This window comes from Lissotriton helveticus, chromosome 1_1 (assembly GCF_964261635.1).
Source record: "Lissotriton helveticus chromosome 1_1, aLisHel1.1, whole genome shotgun sequence".
Taxonomy (NCBI): Eukaryota; Metazoa; Chordata; class Amphibia; order Caudata; family Salamandridae; genus Lissotriton; species Lissotriton helveticus.
In genome coordinates, this window is record NC_136057.1 from 1,905,962,012 (window position 1) to 1,905,986,122 (window position 24,111).

General features: G+C 46.2%; 1 protein-coding gene and 1 long non-coding RNA gene across 3 annotated transcripts in view; one reads left to right on the forward strand and one right to left on the reverse strand.

Annotated features, from left to right (window-relative positions):
- LOC144754727 (dimethylaniline monooxygenase [N-oxide-forming] 2-like) overlaps nt 1–9,625 on the forward strand; it is a 400,207-nt gene extending 390,582 nt beyond the window's left edge. For both annotated transcript variants that reach the window (XM_078642888.1, XM_078642897.1), the window contains exon 9: nt 7,995–9,625. In XM_078642888.1, coding sequence (XP_078499014.1) covers nt 7,995–8,343 — 349 coding nt within the window. In that variant the 3' untranslated portion in view covers nt 8,344–9,625. The remainder of the gene's footprint in view (nt 1–7,994) is intronic.
- A 559-nt stretch (nt 9,626–10,184) lies between these two features.
- The window catches only part of LOC144754755 (uncharacterized), a 194,677-nt gene continuing 180,750 nt past the window's right edge, over nt 10,185–24,111 (reverse strand). The window contains exon 4 of the long non-coding RNA XR_013594764.1: nt 10,185–10,939. This is a non-coding gene — a long non-coding RNA (uncharacterized LOC144754755). The remainder of the gene's footprint in view (nt 10,940–24,111) is intronic.

The following is a 24,111-nucleotide window of genomic DNA, read 5'->3' on the forward strand; positions in this document are numbered from 1 at the left end:
AAGAAAGGTACCAAGTAGGCCACATCCACGCCTACACAAGCCGTCCGTCGAATAACCCATATGAATCAGCCGAGGGTCAGTAACATAAACCCGATGAAGGATTTTAAGCTGGACCAAACGGAGACGGGCCGGGATTGCAACCTCCCTGGGGGAGGAGATCGCAGACTGCCAATCCTCGTCATCCAACTCAATACCATCAGCAATCCAAGTCGCCCTGAGGCGCTGAAGCAAGCTCGAGCGATCATTGATCATCTTTTTGTAGATCAAGGAAATGGTGCTATCCGGCACATGGCCATCTAATATACGATCTTCGAGGGGGGAGGATTCCGGAACGTCACAGCCCACCCGGAAAACCGAGTTCAACGCGTGGTGGACTTGAGCATAGCGGAAGAATTCTCTATCACTTAGCTTGTATTCCGCTTGTAATTCTGCGAATGTCTTTATCCTATCCTTCACCCAAAGATCATGTATTTTGCTGATGCCAATCATATCCCATTTCTCGAATCCTTTCGTTCTCCACAGGCAACCCAATCTCTCAGAAGCATAAAGCGGGGTCGCGCGGGTCAAGCGACCCCTCCAGCCCATAGCTGTGGTCGCACTATGCCACACTCGCACAGCGATCCCCGTCGGACCGGAAAGCTGTAAACGCTAGGATACAGAATAAAGCGCCCTATTATAATCTCCCCCCGGTAGTAGCCATTTTTCCATTTCAAACGCTGGATTCAACGCCGGGCCATACATCCCGTGATTGATTGCAGCGAGCTGGGAAGCCCAATAATACCGCTTGATATCCGGAAGCGCTATACCACCGTCATACCAAGGAAGCGTGAGTTTCGGAAGAGCAATACGCGAGCGCCCGCCCCATATCAATTGCCTCTGTAAGGATTCCACCTCTCGAAAGTACCTCGATGGAATCACATTGAATGTATTCTGGAGGGCATATAAAAACCTCAGTAGGGACATCATTTTGAAGAGAGCTGCACGCCCCAATGGAGACAACGGTAATCTACGCCAACTCACTACGTCTGATTGTAAACGCTGCAGCGGGGGAAGTAGATTACGCTCATAGCGGACCACAGGATTCAATGAAATATAAACTCCCAGGTACTTAAAACCGGATTGCGATACCTGGATAGGACAACCACACAGTAAGAGAGGGACGCCATCCGCAAGCACGTATATATGAGATTTGGTCCAGTTAATAACGAGGCCGGAGTTTTTCCGAAACGAGTTAAGCACATCGAACAAAACATTTAATGATGTTTGAGGCGACGTGAGGTACAATAAAATGTCATCCGCATATAGTGATATGCGGTCCTCAAAGTGCGGAGCCCAATGTATACCTCTCATCGAGGGCTCCCACCGCAGCCAGGCAGTGAGAGGTTCCAGTGCGAGGGCAAAGAGGAGCGGGGACAGAGGGCAACCCTGCCGCGTTCCTCTCCCAAGGACAAAGGGCCCTGAGACCCGGCCATTTACCACAACCTGAGCAAGTGGTGTCTCATACAGAAGCTTCACCCAACCAATAAATCCATTGCCAAAACCAAACTTTGCTAGTGCAGCCCAAAGATACGGCCATTCAATTGTATCAAAAGCCATCGTGGCATCCAGGGACGCCAAGATGGCCGGCTCACGCAGTGACGTCGCCCTCGCGAGAACACCATGCAAACGCCGTCAATTTAAGGCTGTGTTACGATTCGGAATACTGACTACTTTTATCAATCGATTTGCGAGTAGTTTCGCAAGAATCTTAGGCTCAGCATTTAGAAGTGAGATAGGCCTGTAGGACGCACAGCGGTCCCGTGGCTTCCCCTCCTTATGGATCACCACAATGGTTGCAAGACGCTGATCACGAGGAAGGGAGCCAGTTTCCTGCGCCGCCAAAAACATATTGCAAAGATATGGCGCTAGCATGTCAGGGCGCAGCTTATATAGTTCAATGGGAAGACCGTTAGGGCCCATGGCCTTTCCGGAGTGAATAGAGCGCAGTGCGAGAGCTACCTCGTCAATTGAGGGCGCAGCATCCAGCCAGTCTCTGTCGGACTCAGACAAACAGGGCAACGCGATATCTCTTAGCAATAAATGGGAATCCTCCTCGGGCCTGTCAGACACCGGAGAATAAACTCCTCGAAAATAATCAGCAAAGCATTCAACAATGTCAACTGGATCAGTCACTCGCACACCATCAGCTCTCTCAATCACTGGAATCACACGGCTCGCCCTCTCCTTTTTATCCAGCCATGCAATCAACTTTCCCGCCTTATCACCCACATCATACAGTCGTCCCTGTTGTTCTCTACTCATCATCTTAGCTGCGTTGGTGACAAGATTCTTATATTCAAGTTGCTTAAGACTGAGAATATGAAGCTGATCTCGGGTAACATTTTGCTCCAAGGCATTTTCCAACTCAGTAATTTCAGTCTCAAGGCGGACAACCGCTTCATTCCTACTTTTCTTAGCACATCCAATCAGCGACAATGCTTGTCCCCGGATGACCGTCTTAAACGCCTCCCACAACAAAACAGGCGATGACACAGATCCCACAATTTCTGCAAAGTATAAATCCAATGACTTAATCAGTTCAGTACGAGTTTTGGGGTTATGAAGATACCACGGATTAATCGGGGCTACCCTCCCTTCAGTACCTATATTCGTATTTATCTGAAACCAGAGAGGGGAGTGTCCGAGATACCTCGAGCTAAGTGTCTAATCTCCCCAATTGACGAAGACTGGGCTGCCGGTATCAGGATATAGTCCAGTCTAGATAGACTACCATGTGCGCCGAGTGAAATGTGTACTGCGCCTGTTCTGGATGCATCAACCTCCAACAATCCACGAGCCCCAGCGCTTCTAAAAAGGATCCCAACCAAGATTGTGCATTGGTGAGGTCCCTGGGGCGATAGCGATCCTTCCTTCCGGATACTACTGAATTAAAGTCACCACCCAGTATCAGGATACCATCTGGGAGACCCAAAACAACCCGTCCCAGATCTGCAAAAGTAGTAGTTTGTAGGCCAGGCGGGACGTAGACCGATACCAGTGAGATAGTTTTCCCCTCCCACCTGCCGATGAGCGCACCATATCGCCCCCTAGTGTCTAAAACGATGTAATGGATTTCCAGGGGAAGAGAAGTCCTTACTAAGATACCCACCCCTCTAGAACTAGAGGTGAACCCAGAATGAGCAGCAAGACGATATCCCCGCCTGTTCATAGCGTGGCAAGCATTTCCAATCAAATGAGTTTCTTGCAGTAACACAACATCAGGGGAAAGGCGCCGCAACATCTGCAATACCACTCCCCTCTTTATCCGGTCTCCCAACCCATTCACATTCCAGCACAGTAGTTTCAACCCCCTACCCCCCATCCGGACCTACACTTATCTCCCATCTCATAACGAGCACCACACCAAAGTCCAAAGCCATAATAATTTGTTGCCTTGAAGAAAAAGAAAAGTGAAACACTCCCAACACGCTCACCCCCTCCCCCCAGCAAGACCCCAGCGCAACACCCCCCACCCTGCACCCCTGCATAGCCTCAAAAGCAACCCCAACTTGCAGTGTGCCTGTCGCCCTAGCAAAAAACTAATCTACACAAAGAACCCCAGAGGAGGAAAGGGTCCTTCTTTCCCCGCCGCCTCCGGAGATGCAGTTGAAAGCGAACGATCACAGAAGGCAGCATGCCGCAGTTGTCCATTGTGTCCATTGATCGGGACTCGGGTCCCGGGGTCCCGGGTTCATTCTTGTTCCGACGGCCCCCCTTCCGCACCACCTGTGTGTTCCTCACGATTGCTACGGGCAGGCAACGTATCTAGCCAGTCACTTACTCCGTTCGGGCGATCAAAAAAGAGTGTCCGATCTTCATATTCCACACGCAACCGGGCCGGGAACAGCATCGCATACTTCATGGTCCATAGCTCTGAGATGCCTTTTCACCCCCTGAAATCCTATCCTTTGCCTCTGGACGGATTGGGAAAAATCAGGATAAAAGTTCACTGTGATGTTCTCGAACTGCGTAGGACCACTCGTCCACGCAGCCTGCAAAATGGCGTCTCGGTCCCTGAAATTAAAGATTCTGGTGATGATAGGCCGAGGGGGAAAACCTGGCTTCGCTTGTCCACCCGGTACTCTATGCGCACGTTCCACCGCAAAAAAATTACTCAACCCCTTGGGGGTAAGGTGATTGAGGATAAGATCCTCGACAAGAAGATCAGTGGATAGCGATCCAGAACTCTCCGGGACCCCAATAATACGCACGTTATTGCGCCTTGCACGACCCTCAAAATCCTCCAGACGAACAAAGAAGTCGTTAGCGGATCGCAAGTTGCGTACCTCAGTTTGCAAGTCAGACACGTCTGTCGCGAGGCTAGAGGTCTACAAATCTAAAGATTTGACCTTCTCATTCGTCTTCGCCAGATCTGTTCTGATGAGATTAATATCGATGGCCACCGTGTCTAGTTTCAGGGCTAGGGCCTGGTATTGCTGGCCAATAGATGTCTTGATGCCAGCAATGGCGCCCATGATGTCCTGTAGCGTTAGATCCGCAGACACAGTAGGGTCGTCCGTCATCTCTTCCCGGGCCTTCGGCGTGCCACCGGGGGACCCTTTAGGATGCGTATAACGGTCCATACCATTTGTTTGGGTTGCGCCTCCTAGGAAGGTGGTCTTAACTTTCCGTTTATCACCCTCAGGCTTGCCTGACATGGCGGGCTGGGTGCCCCGAAGGGGTGCTTGAGATCTGGTCCAAATGGTTCCCCAGTGATCCCTCAAGGAATCCCAGAGGCAGATCAAGCCAACGGAAGTCCACAGCCAGGCACTTGCAGGCCCCAGGCCCGGATGATGAGCACAGGAGCCAGCTACGCCCAGTGTCCGTCTCGATGAGGAGGAACGATAAGCAGCAGAAGTGAAACCGAAAGTTAGTGCGGGCCGCGATCTGGGTCCCTCTAACCGATGTTGTTGAATTCCTGCCCGGGCACAGCCGCGACTCAAGGTCCAGGTGGCTCTACGGTGTAGGCAGCAAAAGTACAGGATAGCATAACTCAGGAACCCGAAGTCCAAATCGATCCCGGAAAGCAGCTAGTACATCAGCTGGGCTGCGCCTTCAATAACCCATCTTCGGAATCAGGATATCATGCAGGATAGATGCGGGAGGCGGCGAGGGTCTCGGGAGCCCTGTGCTCACGCGGCCATCTCGGATCCGTGCTAAGCTCCTCCTTATTTCACTGTTTTGATACTTCTAAAAGCTTTGCACTTTTTCCTTTGACAAAGCCTGACTCCGCGAAACGACAGCTACCCAGGTTTGAGCTAAGGTTTTACAAACGAGTCTGACAGGACCCAATATGGATTTGTGAGTTTATTACATGGTGGGATTGCACAAACACCCACACCTATAATAAACCACTTTCCTCATAGACCTATAATAATGTGTAGATTACTGAGGCCTCAGTGCAGTCACTGATACTGACATGCTTCTCAATCCTCATTCCTCAAGTTTGTGGACCAGTTGTGGCTGCCTATTTTCTGGGATCTTCCAGCTTTTACTGACAGATTGTCCGGACCATGATTTGCAAGTAGAAGACTTCCTTTTTCAGTCAGTCTATAGTACTGAGAGATTGCCTTGGCCTTAGTTTGCAAGAGGGAAGTGGAGTTATCCACCAAAGAAGTCTTGTCCTAACTTAGAATCATGCCACTTGGACTCAAGATTAGCTCGGCCAATTTTCAAAGATTGGTGAACCATACTCTGAGTGGTCCAGAAACATTCTGGTTTCCTCCCTCAAAATTGCTTTGTTCTCGACAGATCACCACTGACACCTGGACAAAGTATTGCTGGTACTACAAAGGGCAAAGTTCACAGTGGCGGTACCATTTTGTGCCACTTTGGACAGAGCTTGGTGATCTTCTTTGGCCACCAATTTGGAACCACTCAAGGACAAAATACATCCTATTATGGTTTGGAAGACGTTAACCACCCTGATCAATGTGTGAGCATTCTTAAGCCTCAAAGGGTTTACTGAAATTCTGTGGTGAACTATGGTTCCAATGTTACTCCTCTGAATGTGCTGACATCTAAGACACACATCATGCCCACAAATGCCAAAGAAAATCAAGAGGAGAGGGTTGAGTTGGCCAGGAGTCAGAGATGTTGCCACCAAGTTAACGAGTATATTGAGAAGCAAAGTACAAGTTATATTTCTGATCAGTTAGCTGACGTTTTCCTACGAGTCCTCTTTTGACTAGTAGATATTTTATCTTTGATTTGTTTTCTTTTTTCAGGTGCCGTTTGGCACTATTTGCTTCTGTAAACCATGTTACAGTGGGAACAGACAGTGTACCTTCTGGAAGAGCCTATTACTTCAGGAAGGATACATATCAACATTTATGCCCAGCCATTGAATCTAACCCACTTCAGGTTTTACAGCCTGGAGTAGGGCTCCTTCCATTGTAAACTGTCTAGCAGCTGTTCAGATTTACTGCTTTATCGTTCTGTTGTGAATGCTGAACGCATGAAGGTGTTTCCTATTGTTCTCGAGCACAATTTCCTTCTAATTTCCCCACACCTTGGCTGTACCCTGTCAATTTTTCAAGCTATAGCAATTTCTGTCTCAGCAATTTGGAAGTTTGTTTCCCTGATTGCTAACTCGGCTTCTAACTGCTTTGCCACCAAAAATGCATTGCCGTCCACATGCTAAGTTGATCCTAACTACCATAAAATGCTGAATGGTTTGCTCTCAAGGGTTTGGAAACAAGGCTAGATGGGAGCTCCTCTCTTTTGAGAAAATTGGTCTAATAAATGAAATGCCTTTTCCTTCCTTCATCCACTGAGTAGTGACCCATTTACTAATGAGTATCAGGATTTAGTGCCTTACATTCGCCATTGCCATTGACCAGATATGCATAGAGGAACCGACTCTGGGCAGAGTATTAAAATCAGCTGAATAACCACACTAAATTGTTTTACTTGATATGTTTTCCATTATCGTAGTGGTGCACACATGGATTTATGAATACCAGAAGTACGAATTACATGGTGTGTGATTGGTTACCAAAACATCTTATCCCTCACAGCGGCTATGTGAAAATTGAGAAGTGAAATAAGGCAAGCACCTGAAGACAACAAACAGCTGAGTGGGATCTAATCAGTGAACATACAGCATAACATATTGAAAATTAGCATTGTAGTATAATCCATAACTCAAAATGATCAATTTACCTATGTTTACACAGTCTCAAATTACTCCAAAGTAGCAGTAGTGTACAGTAGTCTTTTTCACACTATTACACGTTTTGAAACAGACATCATGTGTTGTTTTGAAAATTGTCTTGTAAGTCTCTCAGTTGTGCTGTTCTGTTCCACTGCGGATGTTAGAAGCCTGTTTCTGCTATGATACACCCTACTGTCATCGTGCAGGTTGCCCCACCAGTAGAAGGCCAAACAGAGAACAGACAATATATTGGAGACCATTTACAGCAGAAAGATATGTCTATGTGATAATAATATTTGTTTACTCTTACAGTACATTGGGCTTGTAGTCTCTTTTAATGGAGCCTCTTTGAGAAGCAGGGGTGTCTAAAGTAGATTGAGGTGGTCCGGATCCATGGTGGATTAAAACAAATTGCCACCTACTAAGGAAACGACTTGTATGTAAAGGTATAGCATTGAAATGTATCTCAGATGGATACCCTGAAAACCTGACATGGGTCTAGCCCTCCTGTAAACCCATTGTGCAGCAATGTTCTTAATACTCTTCAGACTTTTCATTAAAAGACACCAGGTGTTGGAATTTTCAGTGGGGATCAAAAGATAACTGCCACGTTTTAAGCATAATATAATCTGCATCGAAAAGTTTCTACCCCAAAAGAATGACCTGAGTTACAGTCTTTTAGTAATACCTGTGGTTGATCACGTTTACATGTTATGAATTAACATATGCCATATGATATTATGAACTTAAAATATAATTAGTAAAATAATACTAAAATAAACAATATTCTTTGATTAAGGTATGGAACTCTCAAAGGTAATGCCTTTCAAGTCGACATAATCGAATATGTTGATGAGATTGCTTCAGAGATCGGTGTCAAGCCCAACTTCTTCCGTCTACTTCTAAGTGACCCCAGGCTGGCGCTGGAAGTATTCTTCAGTTGCTGCACTTCACCACAGTACCGCCTGACTGGGCCGGGGAAGTGGGATGGAGCTCGGAATGCCATCATGACCAAGTGGGAGCGGATGCTAAAACCAATGAAGACACGAGTGGTGAAGAGCAGGTCCAGGAGGTCCCCACTGTCCATCGTACTTGGACTTCTCTGTCTCTTTGCTTTGTTTACTTCTATCTTTCTATCAATTGATTGACATCATCTCCTCTTCTTTACATTTGCTTTTTCCCAGAAGATGAATTCTGCTAATATTCCTAGCTGATCCAATTTCCTGTGAGGTTCCGTCTACATTTATGTATTGAGCTATTGGTGAATAATTGGTAACCCTTTTCAATAAAAGGTGCTCGTAGGACCTTTGAGAACAGTGCACCTAGATGCCTGATGAAAGCTGACACAGACAGCAGTACACAAGTCCTGAATTGATGCCATGGCTCAAAAGTGTCACAGTAATTCAAGCCTGTCAATCAAGCCTGCTCTAGCATCCCTGAAGATGCCTGGGGAGCTCTGTACTTCCAACAAGGGCATAGTTATGAAAGATTACTGTTACACTCAGTCAAGACAACTTGAAATTGAGGTATCTTCCTCATATCCACATAGCTCCAGCAGAAGAAGAGCAGAGGTAGATTGAAGAAATGTATGTGTTCTGAGTAACAAAGGTTTGCCAGCAATCCATTGGCAACTCCAAATGCGGTGTGGTTTCACCCCCTGTGGGGGTTTTCGTTCCTATTTTCTCCCTTTTCACCAATTGTGCACTGTTTTCTGCCTTCTTACATGATACACAGTAACCTGTATTGTAGGGTATCATGCCGCATGAATTACCCTCATCAGCTATCTCCTAAACCTTTCGGACCTAATGATTTATATTTGGTTGTGTGAATATTGCCATACAATATGTTTTTTTTCTGAACAGAGTAAAGTTCACATGACTTGCATTCTGCCTATAATTATATGAGCTATTAACCAACAGCAGGTTCCCATAAATCTCTACCATGGCATCCTGCCCAGAAACCTGTTAGTGACTAACCCAGGGAAGGGCTGCCAACCAACCGCACCCAGTGAAAGGTTGCCAATTACCCTCACCTAGCAACACATTGCTATGTCATCCTCACCAGGAAAGCAGCATATCTAGATGCAAAAGAATAACCTAGTATCAGCAGATGAGAAGGGAAAGGACTATCTATATGAATGGAGTCCAGCTTGTCCAACCATGCTCCCGCTGATAAACCAACGGCCCAAACCAGTGGGCCATAGCAAGTGATGTGGGCAATCTTATGTAAGTTGGAGATTAGAGACAGAAGTAGGATAGGATTTCTAATAACTTGCAATATATAATGTTGGTCTTTTCATTCTTTTCACCCTAATATTATACACCATTGTTAGTATTTGCATTATTTTCATGGTGATCTAAGTCATATATCCAAATTCTAAGTCATTCATCCAATGGTAAATTAGGGTTTAATAAATCCCTATTATCACAACTTTCAGTATGTGTGTGTACTGATGTGGGTGGGTCTGAAATGGAGTAGATCTGCAAAATCTCTCTTTCTGGTATGTTGTTCTCTAAACACATTTTTTCCACTCTGTATAGCCCAACGGGTGGGTATCAAATACATGTCCATGTTCCATTACTCTAACTGGCTGTGCTCATGCAAAAAGGGGCACGGACCAGTAGAGCCATACAGGTTTTTTTTTCCTGGTATCGCTATAAAGGCAAGCATTCCAGGTTACAGTCACACTGTACCATATCAGAGACATCAATAGGTGCTAATAAATGCTTTTTACCATCAGTAAAAAAAAGTCCTCTTCTCTCAAGAAGGCTTGTTAAGTTTTGAAGCTACTAAGAAGACTTAAGATATTGCCCAGTCCCTGTGTGTTTGTTAACCTAAGTGATGAAGTAGGTATTCCCAAGAATGTGCACTCTGCACTTACAGCCCACTTGACAGCAATAGTTCCATGCTAGCAGGGAGTGAGATCACATTCGTTATAGGGGCAAATCCTGTGTCTATCATTCAAACAAACACTTCTGCTAGCTCACCTGCCCAACACAATTACTTCTAACAGAGGTGCTGTTTACATACTCAGAACACAAACACATGAACTGGTTGCAAGGTAGATGACTGAATTTTATGGAAACTGCATGGAGGGAGTCCAGCAATGCCACCAGAGCAGATATAACCGGCATTGGTGGTGTACATCCTCACCTGGCAAGAAATTGACAAGAGTTAGTAGTTTATAAAAAGCATGCTGCAAAAGATTATAGATGTGTTTCAGCAACTAAGACAGTGCATTCTACAGGCACAGGGAAACACAAGAGGAGGCCTGTCGTGCCCACTACTCCCACTCCAAACACCAATCCCCAGACTAATAATGTTGTACTGCTGTATTGCAGAATTAAGCAGGGTGAGATTCCTTTATGGTAGCCAGTAAGGCTCAAAAGTTAGATGCTATATACCCTCTCAATTCATGTTAAAGCAAATCATGACCATGTGCTTCTGTTAGGACTGGCTCCAACACTGAAGCAATGGACTATTTATGGGTAACTTTTTGCAACCCTATATACCAGCACCCATGGAACAAGAGTCATCCCCTGCTGTGAATCTTGGCATGAAATTGATAGGCAAAATCGACAAAGATTGTCAAAATGGCTGCAGGGAACTTTAAAAGGACTTTGTGAAAAGGTTACACGCTAACCTGAAACCTCTTCTGCTCTGATCTTGCAGGAGTGCTGGAGATCCACCATTCCTTCTCTCACTGCTTCGTTGAGTACCATATAAATGCAGAAAAGGATACACCTGAGAGAGGGAAAGGGGAATGAGATAAGACAGAAACAGACAGTCTGAAGTACCATGAGCAGCCACAGGATCATGTGTCGGTTAAGATGTCCCTCAGGTTTCCTCACCTTAACTTACTTGGTTTCATTTAATGTTGCTAGAAAGCAAACTCCATTGCAATGGCAATGTAGTTACTTACCACCAATGGAATAGCCTGCCCACCGAATTTAGATGTGGGTGGACCATAGTTTGGTAATGGTGGAGACTACTCTGTCAACACTGTGGCCAAACATCTCCGATGGCCTGATGGAGTAAGGGCCGTCATAGAAAAGACTGTGAGCCACATGTATCCATTTTGGAAATAACAATTTTCTAGTTACGATTTTCTGCAAATCACTACTAGGTAATCGCTATTCTTAATGTATGAAACTCCATGAGTTTCATTTAGCGATTCCTAGTGTGTCACAAATTGACCAACCACATGAATATTAATGAGGTGGGTTCAATTTGCGACCCATTTGAAATCACTAAAATCATGGCAATGGTGGCCTGCTGGGGTCCACATGACCTGGGACTCACTACCAAGGTGGGCACAGGTGTACATGGTGTCAAATAGGACATGGATATGGCAGTCTGAGTTTGCTTATGTTCCCATCCACAGGGTATTGGTCATATCAGGCAGTACTGTTCCTAGAGGAGTAGACCAAGGGTGATTTGCATATGAATGGTTCCTGCCTGAGGTGGCATGGTGGGCAAAAAAATAACACATTGAATTGCAGCCAGGAATAAGTATGTGACAAGTATGCCCAAACGTGACTCCCGTGCTCACTCAATCAATCAACCATTTGTACTGCGCGCTACATACCTGTGAGGGTCTCAAGGCGCTGGGGAGGGGAGGGGGGCCTCTACTGATCGAACAGTCAGGTCTTGAGAAGTCTCCTGAAGGTCAGCAGGTCTTGGGTCTGTCGTAGGCTCAGTGGGAGGGTATTCCAGGTCTTGGCAGTGAGGTGGGAGAAGGATCTCCCGCCAGTGGTTGTTCTTCAGATGCGCGGGACGGTGGTGAGTGCGAGGTCGGTGGAGCGAAGCTGGCGGTTAGGGATGTAGAAGGAAAGTCGTCTGTTGAGATAGGCTGGGCCGGTCTCGTGGAGTGCCCTGTGTGCGTATATGAGGAGCTTGAAGGATATCCTCTTGCTGACGGGCAGCCAGTGCAGGTTTCTCAGGTGGGGGGTGATGTGGCTGTGGCATGGGACATCGAGGATCAGTCGTGCCGAGGCATTTTGGATGCATTGCAGTAATTTGATGAGCTTGGTCGGGGCTCCTGCGTAGAGGGCGTTTCTGTAGTCGAGTCTGCTGCTGACGAGGGCCTGGGTGACTGTTCTTCTTGTATCTGTCGGGATCCACCTGTAGATCTTGCAAAGCATGCAGAGGGTGTTGAAGCAGGAGGAGGAGACAGCGTTGACTTGCTTGGTCATGGAGAGCGTTGAGTCGAAGATGATTCCCAGGTTGCATGCGTGGTTGGTGGGTGTCGTTGCTGCCCCCAGTGCCGTCGCCCACCAGGAGTCTTCCCAGACTGATGGGTTGGAGCCGAGGATGAGGACCTCCGTTTTGTCTGAGTTCAGCATCAGTCGGCTGATCTTCATCCAGTCGGCAACGGCCTTCAATCCTTCGTGGAGGTTGGCATTGGCAGTAATGGGGTCCTTGGTGAGGGAGAGGATCAGTTGAGTGTCGTCGGCTTAGGAGATTATGTTGAGGTCGTGATGTCGGGCGACGTGTGCAAGCAGGGCCATGTAAATGTTGAACAGTGTCGGGCTGAAGGAGGATCCCTGGGGTACGCCGCAAATGATCTCGGAGGCTTTGGATCGGAAAGGGGGAGGCGGACGCTCTGGGTTCTGCCGGAGAGGAAGAAGGTGGTCTATTCCAGGGCTTTGTCTTGGATCCTTACGGCGTGGAGGCATGCGCGTAATGTGCGGTGGTAGATGGTGTCGAAGACGGCGGAGAGGGCCAGGAGGATGAAGGCTGCGGTCTCACCATTGTCCAGCATGGTCCTGATGTCGTCAGTGGCGGTAATGCGGGCGATTTTGGTGCTGTGGTTGCTGCGGAACCCTGACAGAGAGGGGTCCAGGATTCTGTTTTCTTCGAGGTATTGGGTTAGCTGTCTGTTGACGATCTTCTCGATGACCTTGGCCAGGAACGGGAGCAGAGAGATGGGCCGGAAGTTCTTGAGGTCTCTAGGGTCTGCCTTGGTTTTTTTTAGTAGGGCGTGATCTTGGCATGTTTCCAGCCCTCTGGGAAGGTTGCAGTCTTGAGGGAGAGATTGATGATGTTGCGCAGGTGGGGTGCGATGGAGCTGCTGGCTTTGTTGAAGATGTGGTGCGGGAATGGGTCTGACGGGGAGCCGGAGTGGACTGTGCTCATGGTATTGATGGTGTCATTGATGCTCACGCTGGCCCAGGCTAGCAGGGGGTTGTGGTCAATGGTGTGCGGAGAGTCTGTTGTGTTGCTGTCTGTAGGGGCTGTCTGGGTCATGAAGCTGTCGTGGATGTCTGCTATCTTGCGGTGGGAAAAAGTGGCAAGGGAGACGCACAGGGCTTCTGATGGCGGGATGTCGTTGGTGTTTGAGCTGGGGTTGGAGAGTTCTTTCACGATGTTGAAGAGCTCCATGCTGTTGTGTGCAATGATGTTGAGGCGGTCTTTGAAGGAGGTCCTCTTGGCAGTCCTGATGAGATGATGGTGGTTGTGGATGGTGGCCTTGTGGGCTGCGTGGCTGTCCGGAGTCTGTTCGCTGTGCCATTTCTTCTCTAGTTTCCGGCAGGCTCGCTTGGAGGCTAGGAGTTCTGGGGTGAACCAGCTGGCCCTCTTGCTGGTGTCTCTGTGGGGGGGGTTTCTTCAGCGGGGCGAGTGTGTTGGTGCAGTCGTCGATCTAGCGTGTGAGGCTGTGGGCAGCATCGTCGGTGTTGGAGGGTTCGGTGGGTGGGCTGAGAGCGAGGTTTGCGTTTAGTTGGTCTTCGGTGATTTTTTTCCAGTAGCAGCGAGGGATCTGTTGGGTGTGGTAGTGTGTGGTGGGTTTCTGGAAGGGGAAGTGGATGCAGTGGTGGTCGGTCCAGAGGAGTTCGGTGGTGGGCAGAAGGAGACGTGGGGGCTAGCGGAGAAGATGGGGTCAAGCGTGTGGCCAGCGGAGTGGGTAGGTGTTGTGACGAGTTGCCTCAGTCCGAGGTTGGAGAGGTTATCGATCAGGGTTGTCGAGTTGCTGTCATTGTTGTTCTCAAGGTGAAAGCTCAGGTCTCTGAGGAGAATGGATGAGTCGCTGAACTGGGGTCGGGGTCCGGGGGGTCTGTAGACGAGGGTGCCTCTGAGGGTGGAGTTGGGGTCTGTGTGGATCTGGAAATGCATGTGTTCGGCGGTGCTGGGAGTGTCCACAGTGCTGGTCGAGATCCAGATACTGTTCTTGTGAACAATAGCGATTCCTCCTTCGACTCTGTTGGTGCGGTCTCTGCGGGTGACCTTGTAGCCGTCTGGGATGGCTATGGCAATGTCGGGTGAGGAGGAGTCGTTCATCCATGTCTCTGTCAGGAAGGCGACGTCCGGGGATGTTGTGTCGAGCAGGTCCCAGAGCTCGACGGCATGTTTGCGTGCGGAGCGGGTGTTCAGTAGGATGCATCGGAGGTGGTTGAGGTCCTTCTTGGAGGGTTGTTTGGCTGCTCTGAGGCTGGTGTAGCTGCAGTTCAGGCAGGTGAAGGGGTAGTGCGTGCACTTCAGGGCCGCCTTGAAGCAAGTGTGGGTCCCATATTTAAAGTAGGAAGATGCATTATATGCCAGAGGAACAACAAGGATCAGTAAAGGGGCAGTCCATCAAAGGCGCAACCATCTAATGCTCAAGTACAATCATCATGTTTCTGGATATATTCTCAAATGCCCAGACATAAAATCTTAGGTTAAATTGCATCAATATTACGGCATTCTGGTTGAGTGAATAGGGAAGAGGGGGGGGTTACAGACTTAGGGGTGGTTTCCCGCACAAGTGTTGTCACGTTGACGAAATTGGGGGTGGTGGGGGTGCCTGCAGAGTGTGGGGAGGGGGGCATGATGGGTGTTGTTCGCTTTTTTGGACTTCATGTTTGGGGTGGGGGGTTGTTTTGTTTTGAGAAATTGCACACTCGGTGACATTGTAGCTAGGTGGCAATGCGAAGAGGTAGCATACATCATGTTATTGCGCAATCGACGAAAGTGAGGAGGGGGAAAGGGACCCGAGGATGAGTTAGACACAGTGCACCATCACAATGGCTACATCTAATACAGGAACGTACTCGATCCTCTCCTGGAATGTGAACGGGATGGGAAGCAAGGTTAAGAGGGGACTGGTGGCCGCATATTTTGAAAGGTTGAAACCAGATGTCATTCTCCTACAAGAGACACACTTGAAAGACACGCAATGTGAGTTCCTGGGCAGAGGTGCTTATTAAACTATGGCTCATGCTGGATTCTCCACAGGGGCATGGCAATACTCATCAGGAAAAACCACCCTTTAGAATAGAAAGCACTTGGACAGATCCTAACGGCACATATGTGGCGATCAAAGGAGTATGGAATAGAAGACACATTACCTTTATTAGTGTATATGCACCACCCAAGCTACAGAGGCAAATAATGGACGAGCTTGCAGCAATTTTATTTCAGGCTGGGTCTGATGTGCATATTATAGGGGGAGACTTTAACGATGTAATGGACCGTACGAGTGACCGCACGACTGTCCCAACAGGGAACCCCAAAGAGACACCGCTCTAACAGTTTGCCGATACATTAGCCCTCACAGACACATGGTGTAGACAGCATCCTCAGATCAGGGCCTATTCCTTTTACTCAGGGCGCACTAAGCCTTTTCAAGGATAGAATACATATTTGCTCCAGTGGGGGAACTTGGGAAGGTACACAAGGTAGAATATTTGGCACTGGGCCTCTCAGAACATTCACCCTTGCGGCTAACGGTGGGTACCCATTTGCGTTGACAGAATGGGGAATGGAAAATAAACCCGGGGGAACTCAAAGACCCTCAGGTTCCTAGGGAGCTGCGGGTGAACACGGAGTTGTATTTTAGTGAGAATGTGGGGTCGGTGGATTCTGTCATCACACTATGAGAGGCGTACAAACTGGCGCTAAGAGATAGGGCACAAAACATTATAGCACACAAAAAAAGGAAAGAGGAAGAGGTCATCACAGGGTTGGAAGCCCAACTGCTGCAGCTCGAGTTACAGGCGAGCGGGGGTAGTGATCCCTCCATGCTATGCAGTCTACATCTTCTCCGACAAAAATATCTTTCATTGGCAAAAAAAGACGCACAAAATGTGATACATGCCACGTATCAGCGCCTATATGACCTAGGTGACAAGACTGGTAGGTTTTTGGCATGGCTTAGCAAGAAGGATCTTGACAGTAGATGAGTCTCGCAGATACAAGCGGAGGATGGTCGGACTCATCTGACCCCAATCACAATAGTCAACACCGTGGCAGACTATTAAGAAGCCTTTTACATGCAACGTAACCTAGCTGAGATGTCACACATACAAGAGTATCTTCAAGAAATACAGCTCCCCAAATTAACGGACGATGAGTCCAAGACATTGGATGACACAATCACGAAGGAAGAAATCGCGTCAGCGATTGGCCAACTAAAAACTGGGAAGGCCCCTGGACCTAATGGTCTACCCCCAGAATTCTTTAAACAACGTGCAACGCTTTTTAGCCCACACCTCCTCCAACTATATTTAGAGGCGCATAAGACAGGAAGCCTCCCCTGAGATTTGGGTAGGGCCACGATTGAAGTACTTCCCAAAAAGGACAGGTCACTGCAGGCGTGTAGCTCACATCGCTCTATCTCCATCATAAACATGGAGCCCAAGATATTAGCCAGAATATTAGCAAACAGGCTCACCGTTGTAATTACTGGCCTCATTCATAGGGATCAGTCCGGCTTTATGCCCAAAAAATCGACAAGGCTCAACCTGAGGAGGCTACATAATTGGTTAGAAGTGGTTCATGACAGGGAAGATCCAAACCTTGTCCTCTCCCTTAACGCCAAAAAGGCATTTGACACCGTCCACTGGCCTTTTCTTATGTCTGTTCTGGAGGAGTTTGGGTTTGGTCGATGGATTGCTGTACTTTATAAGAAACCTGTGGCCAGGGTTAGAGTCAATGGAGTAGTGTCATGGGAATTCCCAATAGGCAGAGGCACTCGACAGGGTTGCCCATTATCACCCTTGCTTTTTGCTCTTGTGTTGGAACAACTCACCTGTGTGATCCGACTGCACCCGGACATCACAGGATTTAGGCAAAGAGAAGATGCTGAATCCGATGAATGCATATCCTTATATGCGGATGACATATTAATGTATGTCACGAACCCGGAGATGACACTCCACGCAATAATGGACAGCTGTGAGACGTATGGTAAACATGCGGGATACAAAATTAACTGGGGGAAATCGTACTTGTATCCGGTAGGCAAGAGTGGCGGCTATAATGTTGGCCCCAGCCAACTCCAGCTGGCACGGGAAGGCATAAAATATCTAGGGATCTACGTTACAACAAACACAACAATGGCGTTGGACCACAATCTTCACAGGGTGCTCAGGGATTTTCGAGCAGACTTCGACAGGTGGAAGACTGTGCCACTGACGTTGCTAGGCAGGGCAGCACTATATAAAATGATAGTGCCCCTCAAATTTCTGTATGTGCTTCAGAATACCTACGAGCTCATACCGGTTGAGGGGTTCAATAAAATTGATGACCTGCTCCGTAAGTTTCTGTGTTGCGAGAAGCCACCAAGGATAGCACTGGCGACGTTACAACGTAATCAGTATAATGGCGATATCTCCCTGCCTGGCCTTCGGGCATATTATTGGGTGGCCCATTTAGTTGTTGTGAACGAATGGCAACACATAGAGAGAGATCACCCCACGTACGTACTTGAATGCACACAGTCTACCAAGCGCCCATACACACATTACATATATGGGTGTAAGGGTGCTGCCCAACTCCTGACGGCGACACAGATTGTAATGACAGCCTGGGAACAGGCCGAGCGACAAATGAAATGGGATGGCCGAGTCATTAAGGAAACCCTGCTTTGGGTAGGTAACCAGCTTCAGGAAATCGGAAAACTACAAGGTTTCCAGCAATGGGATTTACCAGGCATTTCGCAGCTTAAGGACATAATACACCGTAAAGAGCTGGTTACGTTCTCACATCTTCAGCTGAATATAACATGAATAAGCCTCAATACTGCAAATACATACAGCTGACTCATGCATGGCGAGTGCAACACATAGACACCACTGACATTCTTAAGTATGCACCTCAGGAGGGGTGACTCCTAATGGGGGAACTCGTGGAGAAGGCTGTTTCCTGGTCATATAGGACACTCATTAATAATAAGCCAGACACTCTGCAGAAACTGCAGGCAAAATGGGAGACAGACCTGGGTGAGATGGAAGACTTAGATTGGGAGATGGCGCAGTAGCACCCCAGAGAAGTGGCTATTAGGTCCAGGCTCCGACTGATTCAATTTAAATATCTGCACAGAGGGTACTATGACAGGCCACGACTGCACCACATAGGAAGGGCGGAAACACCTGATTGTTTGCGCTGTAGGGGGTCGGCAGGTACATTCTTTCACACATTTTGGGACTGCTCTCAGATCCAACGGTATTGGATCAGCCTGTTAGAGGAGTTCGGAAATGTCCTGGGTGAGACGATTCCACTCTGTCCTCAGTTTGTTCTACTGGGAAAATACACTGAAATTGATCTCCCCAAACCAAAGTTAACCCTACTTCAATTAGGACTAGTGGTGGCGAAACGCGACTTGGCCAAGGTATGAGGGGCAGCGGCGAACCCATCTCTGATTGAATGGAAAAAAAGCATGGATATGTATATGTTGGGGGAAAAGATGACTTATAAAGCACGGGGTTGCCGCAAAAAGTTGTGGAAAATATGGAAGTCATGGCTAGCACATTATGAACTTTCACTCTCTGACTCACAATGATCCCCTATGGTGTACGGGTTGCGCAACAGGAAGGGGCCCATGATAATCTATAAAAATATGCTACAATTATTTGATTGTCCACCACTGTCGTTCATGTATGATGCTGACGTCACATTGGATATGCTATTACGTTTTGCTGCTCAACAGTGTCACTTTTTGTAATTAAGAAAATGTTAATAAACATATTGATTAAAAAAAATTGCATCATTATATGCCCAGGCAAAACATTCATACGCTCAGCCAGAACATCCTTTTTCCCCAGACACAGCCTCTATTCGAACAAGTGCAGCCTGACATGTCCTGATACAATCTTATAAAAGCATATGTGCAGACTCTTCTCTGTCTCAAAATCAGTCTGCACATTGGCTTCATGGACCCACACCATGGGTACAATGATTGTTTTCATGATTATTCCTAATAATAACAACAATAATTTCAATAACAATAACAATAATATTAATAATAAGAAGAAGAAGAATCACAATCATAATCATAATAATAACAGAGCCACACCAGAAAAGCCTGTTGAACAGTTTTAAATGTTTTCAGGATCTGTTTGTATTTTCAGTGATTTCTGGACAAGTGAAGGTAGCATATTTCACAAAGTATAATTTCGTTTCCAGGTACCAAATGCTGCCTAAAGTACAAATTAATATGAATATGATTACTATTATTGTTAGTAATAACTTTTTTTTATACAGCGCTTCAATCCACATCCTGCAATTTCTAAGCACGGATATCAGTGTTATCAACTCATGGTAATAACATTTTTACTCTGTTAACCCTTAAGATGCTGAATATAGCTAACTTGAAATGCCCACTGTGCATGTCTCATAGTAATATTTTATGGGTGCTCCATTTTCATAAAAATGCTTGGCTCTTGTTTCAGCACTGATTAAACTGAAAATGTGCCCTATATTGCTCTGAAAAATAAGCGCACGCAGTGTGTTGATTGACCTCCTTGCGATTGATCTTAAGAGTAGTTCTAGTTTGGCAGTGCAACTCTTAAAGCCACTTGCGTTTTGGTCAGCTTCACTCACGTTCCAACAAACACACATGCATACTCTGAGACATCCATCTCTATGGCGCCAGGCTCCTAATAACTGTTTCTTTACTGAACTCGTGACCTGTTAGTAACTTGTTTGGGGAGCACTGCAATTTAGCACTTAACACTGACAGAAAACCAAACCAAAAGCGAATGTTCTAAACATGTTTTCAGTAGCTGTAGCTAAGTTCAGTGTTTTCAAGACAAGCAGGCCGCACTACAGGGAAATTCTTATGTTTTTCATAAAATCATGACACACTGAGGGTATGTAACGTTTACAACGAAATGTTTACAACGCACTACCATTACAACGCAGGTATTACCACGCATACCATTACAACGCATTGCGCCGGGGGGCGCTCTAGGATAGGGAATAAGTTTAATTTTCTATCCAACACCTTCCCTAGTGTCCACGGGGACTGGAGTTGGAATAGAAAATTATACTTACCACTATCCAGCACCTCTAAGCGCTATGCGTTGTAATGGTATGCGTGGTAAAAACCGCGTTGTAAAGGTATGCGTGGTAAAAGTATGCGTTGTAACATCATACATCTCACACTGAGACCTGTAAATTAGGGGTCGCAGGGAATCCGCCAGTGGTAGCAATGGACAAGCTAAAGGTCGCAGCTGAGACCTCTAGGGACCCCTAATTGACACCATGCTTAACCACAATTGGCAATTTTAATTTACTTATCAGTCCTTAGTAAAGTGCACTGTATATACCGTGGGCTTGTAAATTAAATGCTACTAGTGGGCCTGCGTTAATTTATAAAAACACAAAGGCTACCCTACTCAAAAAGAACCAGGGCTTTAAAATTATTTTTACACAACAGCGGTTCTTTTTGGAAGAATATTTGCATACTTGAATGAACAAAACCAATCACATAAATGAAAACAAACTAGGATGCAGTTTAGGGAAAGCTCAACACTGAGATCACACACAAGTAATAATTCAGAGCATAAAAGCAGTTGTGGTGATATTTAGCATGTATTATTCAAAGACATATACACATTACAACATATCCCATGTGAAATGGAACCCAAGGGGAGCACATACAGAGATCCCTTTACAAAACAACAATATACATTAAAAAAACAAAAAACGAAAAACAAGGATTTCCAACACCCAAAAAAAACAACCTTAATTTGGTTTACACAAATGTGTGAAACCAACCCTTCTGCTTAAAGGATTAGGATATACAGTTCTTTTGATATTGTTGTCGCAATTTACAATGTACTACAGTGTCAGAGATACTGATTGCAATTCCCAATGGGGGTCTCAAAATGCGAGGCTCATGAATATTAATGAGCCACTTGCAATTTGCGACCTCATTGGGAATGGCTGGCCCTCCCAGGGAAGGTGGCCTGTTGGGCTTAGCAGACCTCCATGTTTGGGTCTGCTTGTCAATAAAGCAGTTTTTTTTTAATGCAGCCCGTTTTCCTTAAAGGATGGATCGGAACTTGATATACTCAGTCAAGCATGGAACGGAGCCGGCACATCATACTCAGAACCAGCAAAACACCTTTGGAATCAGCACATCGTCTCTAGCGGGAACAGTAGCCAGGCATTGCCTACGGAACTGGTGCCTGACACTGGAAAATGACGCATTGCCGCCATTGCATAAGAGTCTCTACACATCTCGCCTACTGTGTGGCATGACATAACGCATGGATTTGGATGCACCTATTATCTTCTTTGACGTTGACGCAAGCCCGGATCAAGGTAATTTAGTTCAGCAGCCCCAAGGTAGTCCTTGTATCCGGCCTGCAATCCATTGTGGTCGGCCTGAACTTTTGACTTTGCTCCAGTCCAGCACGACCAGCTAACCCATTTAAGTGCTTATTGCTTCTAAGAGCTATTTAACATTTATTCTTTAAAAATCCATATCTCAACTTCGACTTATTAGGTTTTTGGCATTTTGGTCTTTTTCTATTTATAAAATTCAGCCCTATTTGAGGTGTCTTCAATGTGTTACTGTGTGAAGTGTTGTACAAATACTTTACACATTGCCTCTTAAATTAAGCCTGCCTACTCTGTGCCATCCTACAATAGGGTGAGCACAGGACAATTTAGGGTGTGTTGTGACTTACCTGACGAGGATTTTGATTCCTGCTTGTACAGGGTGAACACCTCTGCGAAACAGAAACTCAATTTCTAACACGTTCCATTCAAAGTTTTACCATTAAGTCTGTATCTATGGGTTGAGCATTTATTATCAGCCTACCTCCGTATAGAAATTACATATACCCTTTTCTTGCTGTTTGTATATCTATTCAACCTCAATGTTGGGTCATCATGTGAGGAGAATGCCCATTCATTTTCAATTATTCATTTTGGCACTTCTCTGTATAGTCTAATATTAGGGAGAGCTATCCCACTTTCATATTTGGATTCCTAAATCGTAGTCAGTGCTATTCAAGGTGCCCCATCTTTCCAAAGCAACTACCTCATAAGGTCATCTAATTATTTGCAGAATATTTTAGGCACAAGAATTTCTGATAGAGCATTGTTTGAAATAAAGCAATATGTGCCATCACTGAAAGTCGCATCCTCTTCCAAAATGAAACTGTGAATGGTAGATCGCTTGGAAAGTGATTCAGAATGTCCGTATATAGCCTCTCTAAGTAGATGACGTCCATAATCCAAAATAATTAAAATGCCCATAGTCAATTCTAAGTGTCATAGGTAATCTCACTAATGGCACTGATGATCCATGGGGGAACAGATGGAATTTTGTCAAGTTTATACAAAATGATTAGCATCTACCATTTGTTTTGAATACTGATCTTAACCTGTCCAGAGAGCTTTCTGGTTTGGCCGTATACAATAAGATATCATCTGAATATAGGGATAATTGCTTGTCCCACTCTTTACTCCATTTCTATACTCTGATTGAATCATCACCGCATATCCAATCTACAAGGGGTTCAATTCAAGAGCAAATAAGGTAGGCAAAAGTGGAAATTTGAGCCGGTAGTTTAAGGTGCTCGACACTGGCACTTAACCTGTTGCATGCACGCCGGCCAACGGCCGTCGCGAGCACTACATTGGTAGTGCTGCGCACGTCCATTGGCCGACGCGGCCCGACCCACTCAATAGAACTCCCGCACTATAGCGGTGGAATTTGCACCGCGGTTAAGGAGTTAATTGTCAACACCGGTGCTTGTGACAGTTTGCCACAAGGTGGAGCTTGTCTGGCTAATTTAGAGATGACCACAACAGTAATTCATTATTACTCAATATACATTTAAAGGACTATTCCATGCCGCCCAAGCCATTCTTATAGTTTTGAGGGCCTCAAATAGTCTGAACTGTCACACTTGCAAGCTCGCAACCCAGAACAACATTACCCAAATCTACATTCTCCTGCCCACCCAAACACTCTCAACATTCTACGTGACCTTACACACTAGCTGAGCAGCAGGGACTTGGAACACTGAGGAAGATGCATTAAAATATAACACATCTCCCTTCTTTATAAAAATACAATAAAGAAAAGTACAATTGAAAATATAATGAGACGTAAGAGGGTAAATGATGAAACGGATCCATGAAATTGGATACACTAAAAATCAAAGCACTTAAAACCACAATGATATAATCCTGTAATTAAAATCCCAACAATAGAACAGAGCACTAGGAAAGAATGCATTGCAGCATACACAGGTTACAGCACACCATCTTCCCCTTTTAGTGAACAAAAGAAAATCTAGTAAAATGTAAGAGGGTAGATTCCACAAGCATTAAATACGTCCCACACAATTACAATACCATTGTACAGATAGCCCAGCTCTTCTCTACTTATCCACCAGGAACACTCACTACCTGTTCTCCTCCACAACACAGACACTCAAAGAGGACCGGAGCTTCTTCCACACTCTATTGCAATAGGGTGTAACAACATACAGCCTTAAAACATTGGGCTAACCACACTCCCTCTACATCCGAAACCCCTTAGGAAGGATGGCAACTCTACAACTCTGGCTTTAACATACAGCTCCTACATCCTAACCCCTTAGGAAGGATGGACAACCTTCGGCTTACACACTGCCGCAACACCCTTTGCCCCATAGGAAGGGTGAACCCCTTGGGCTGACACAACGCCCCTACAT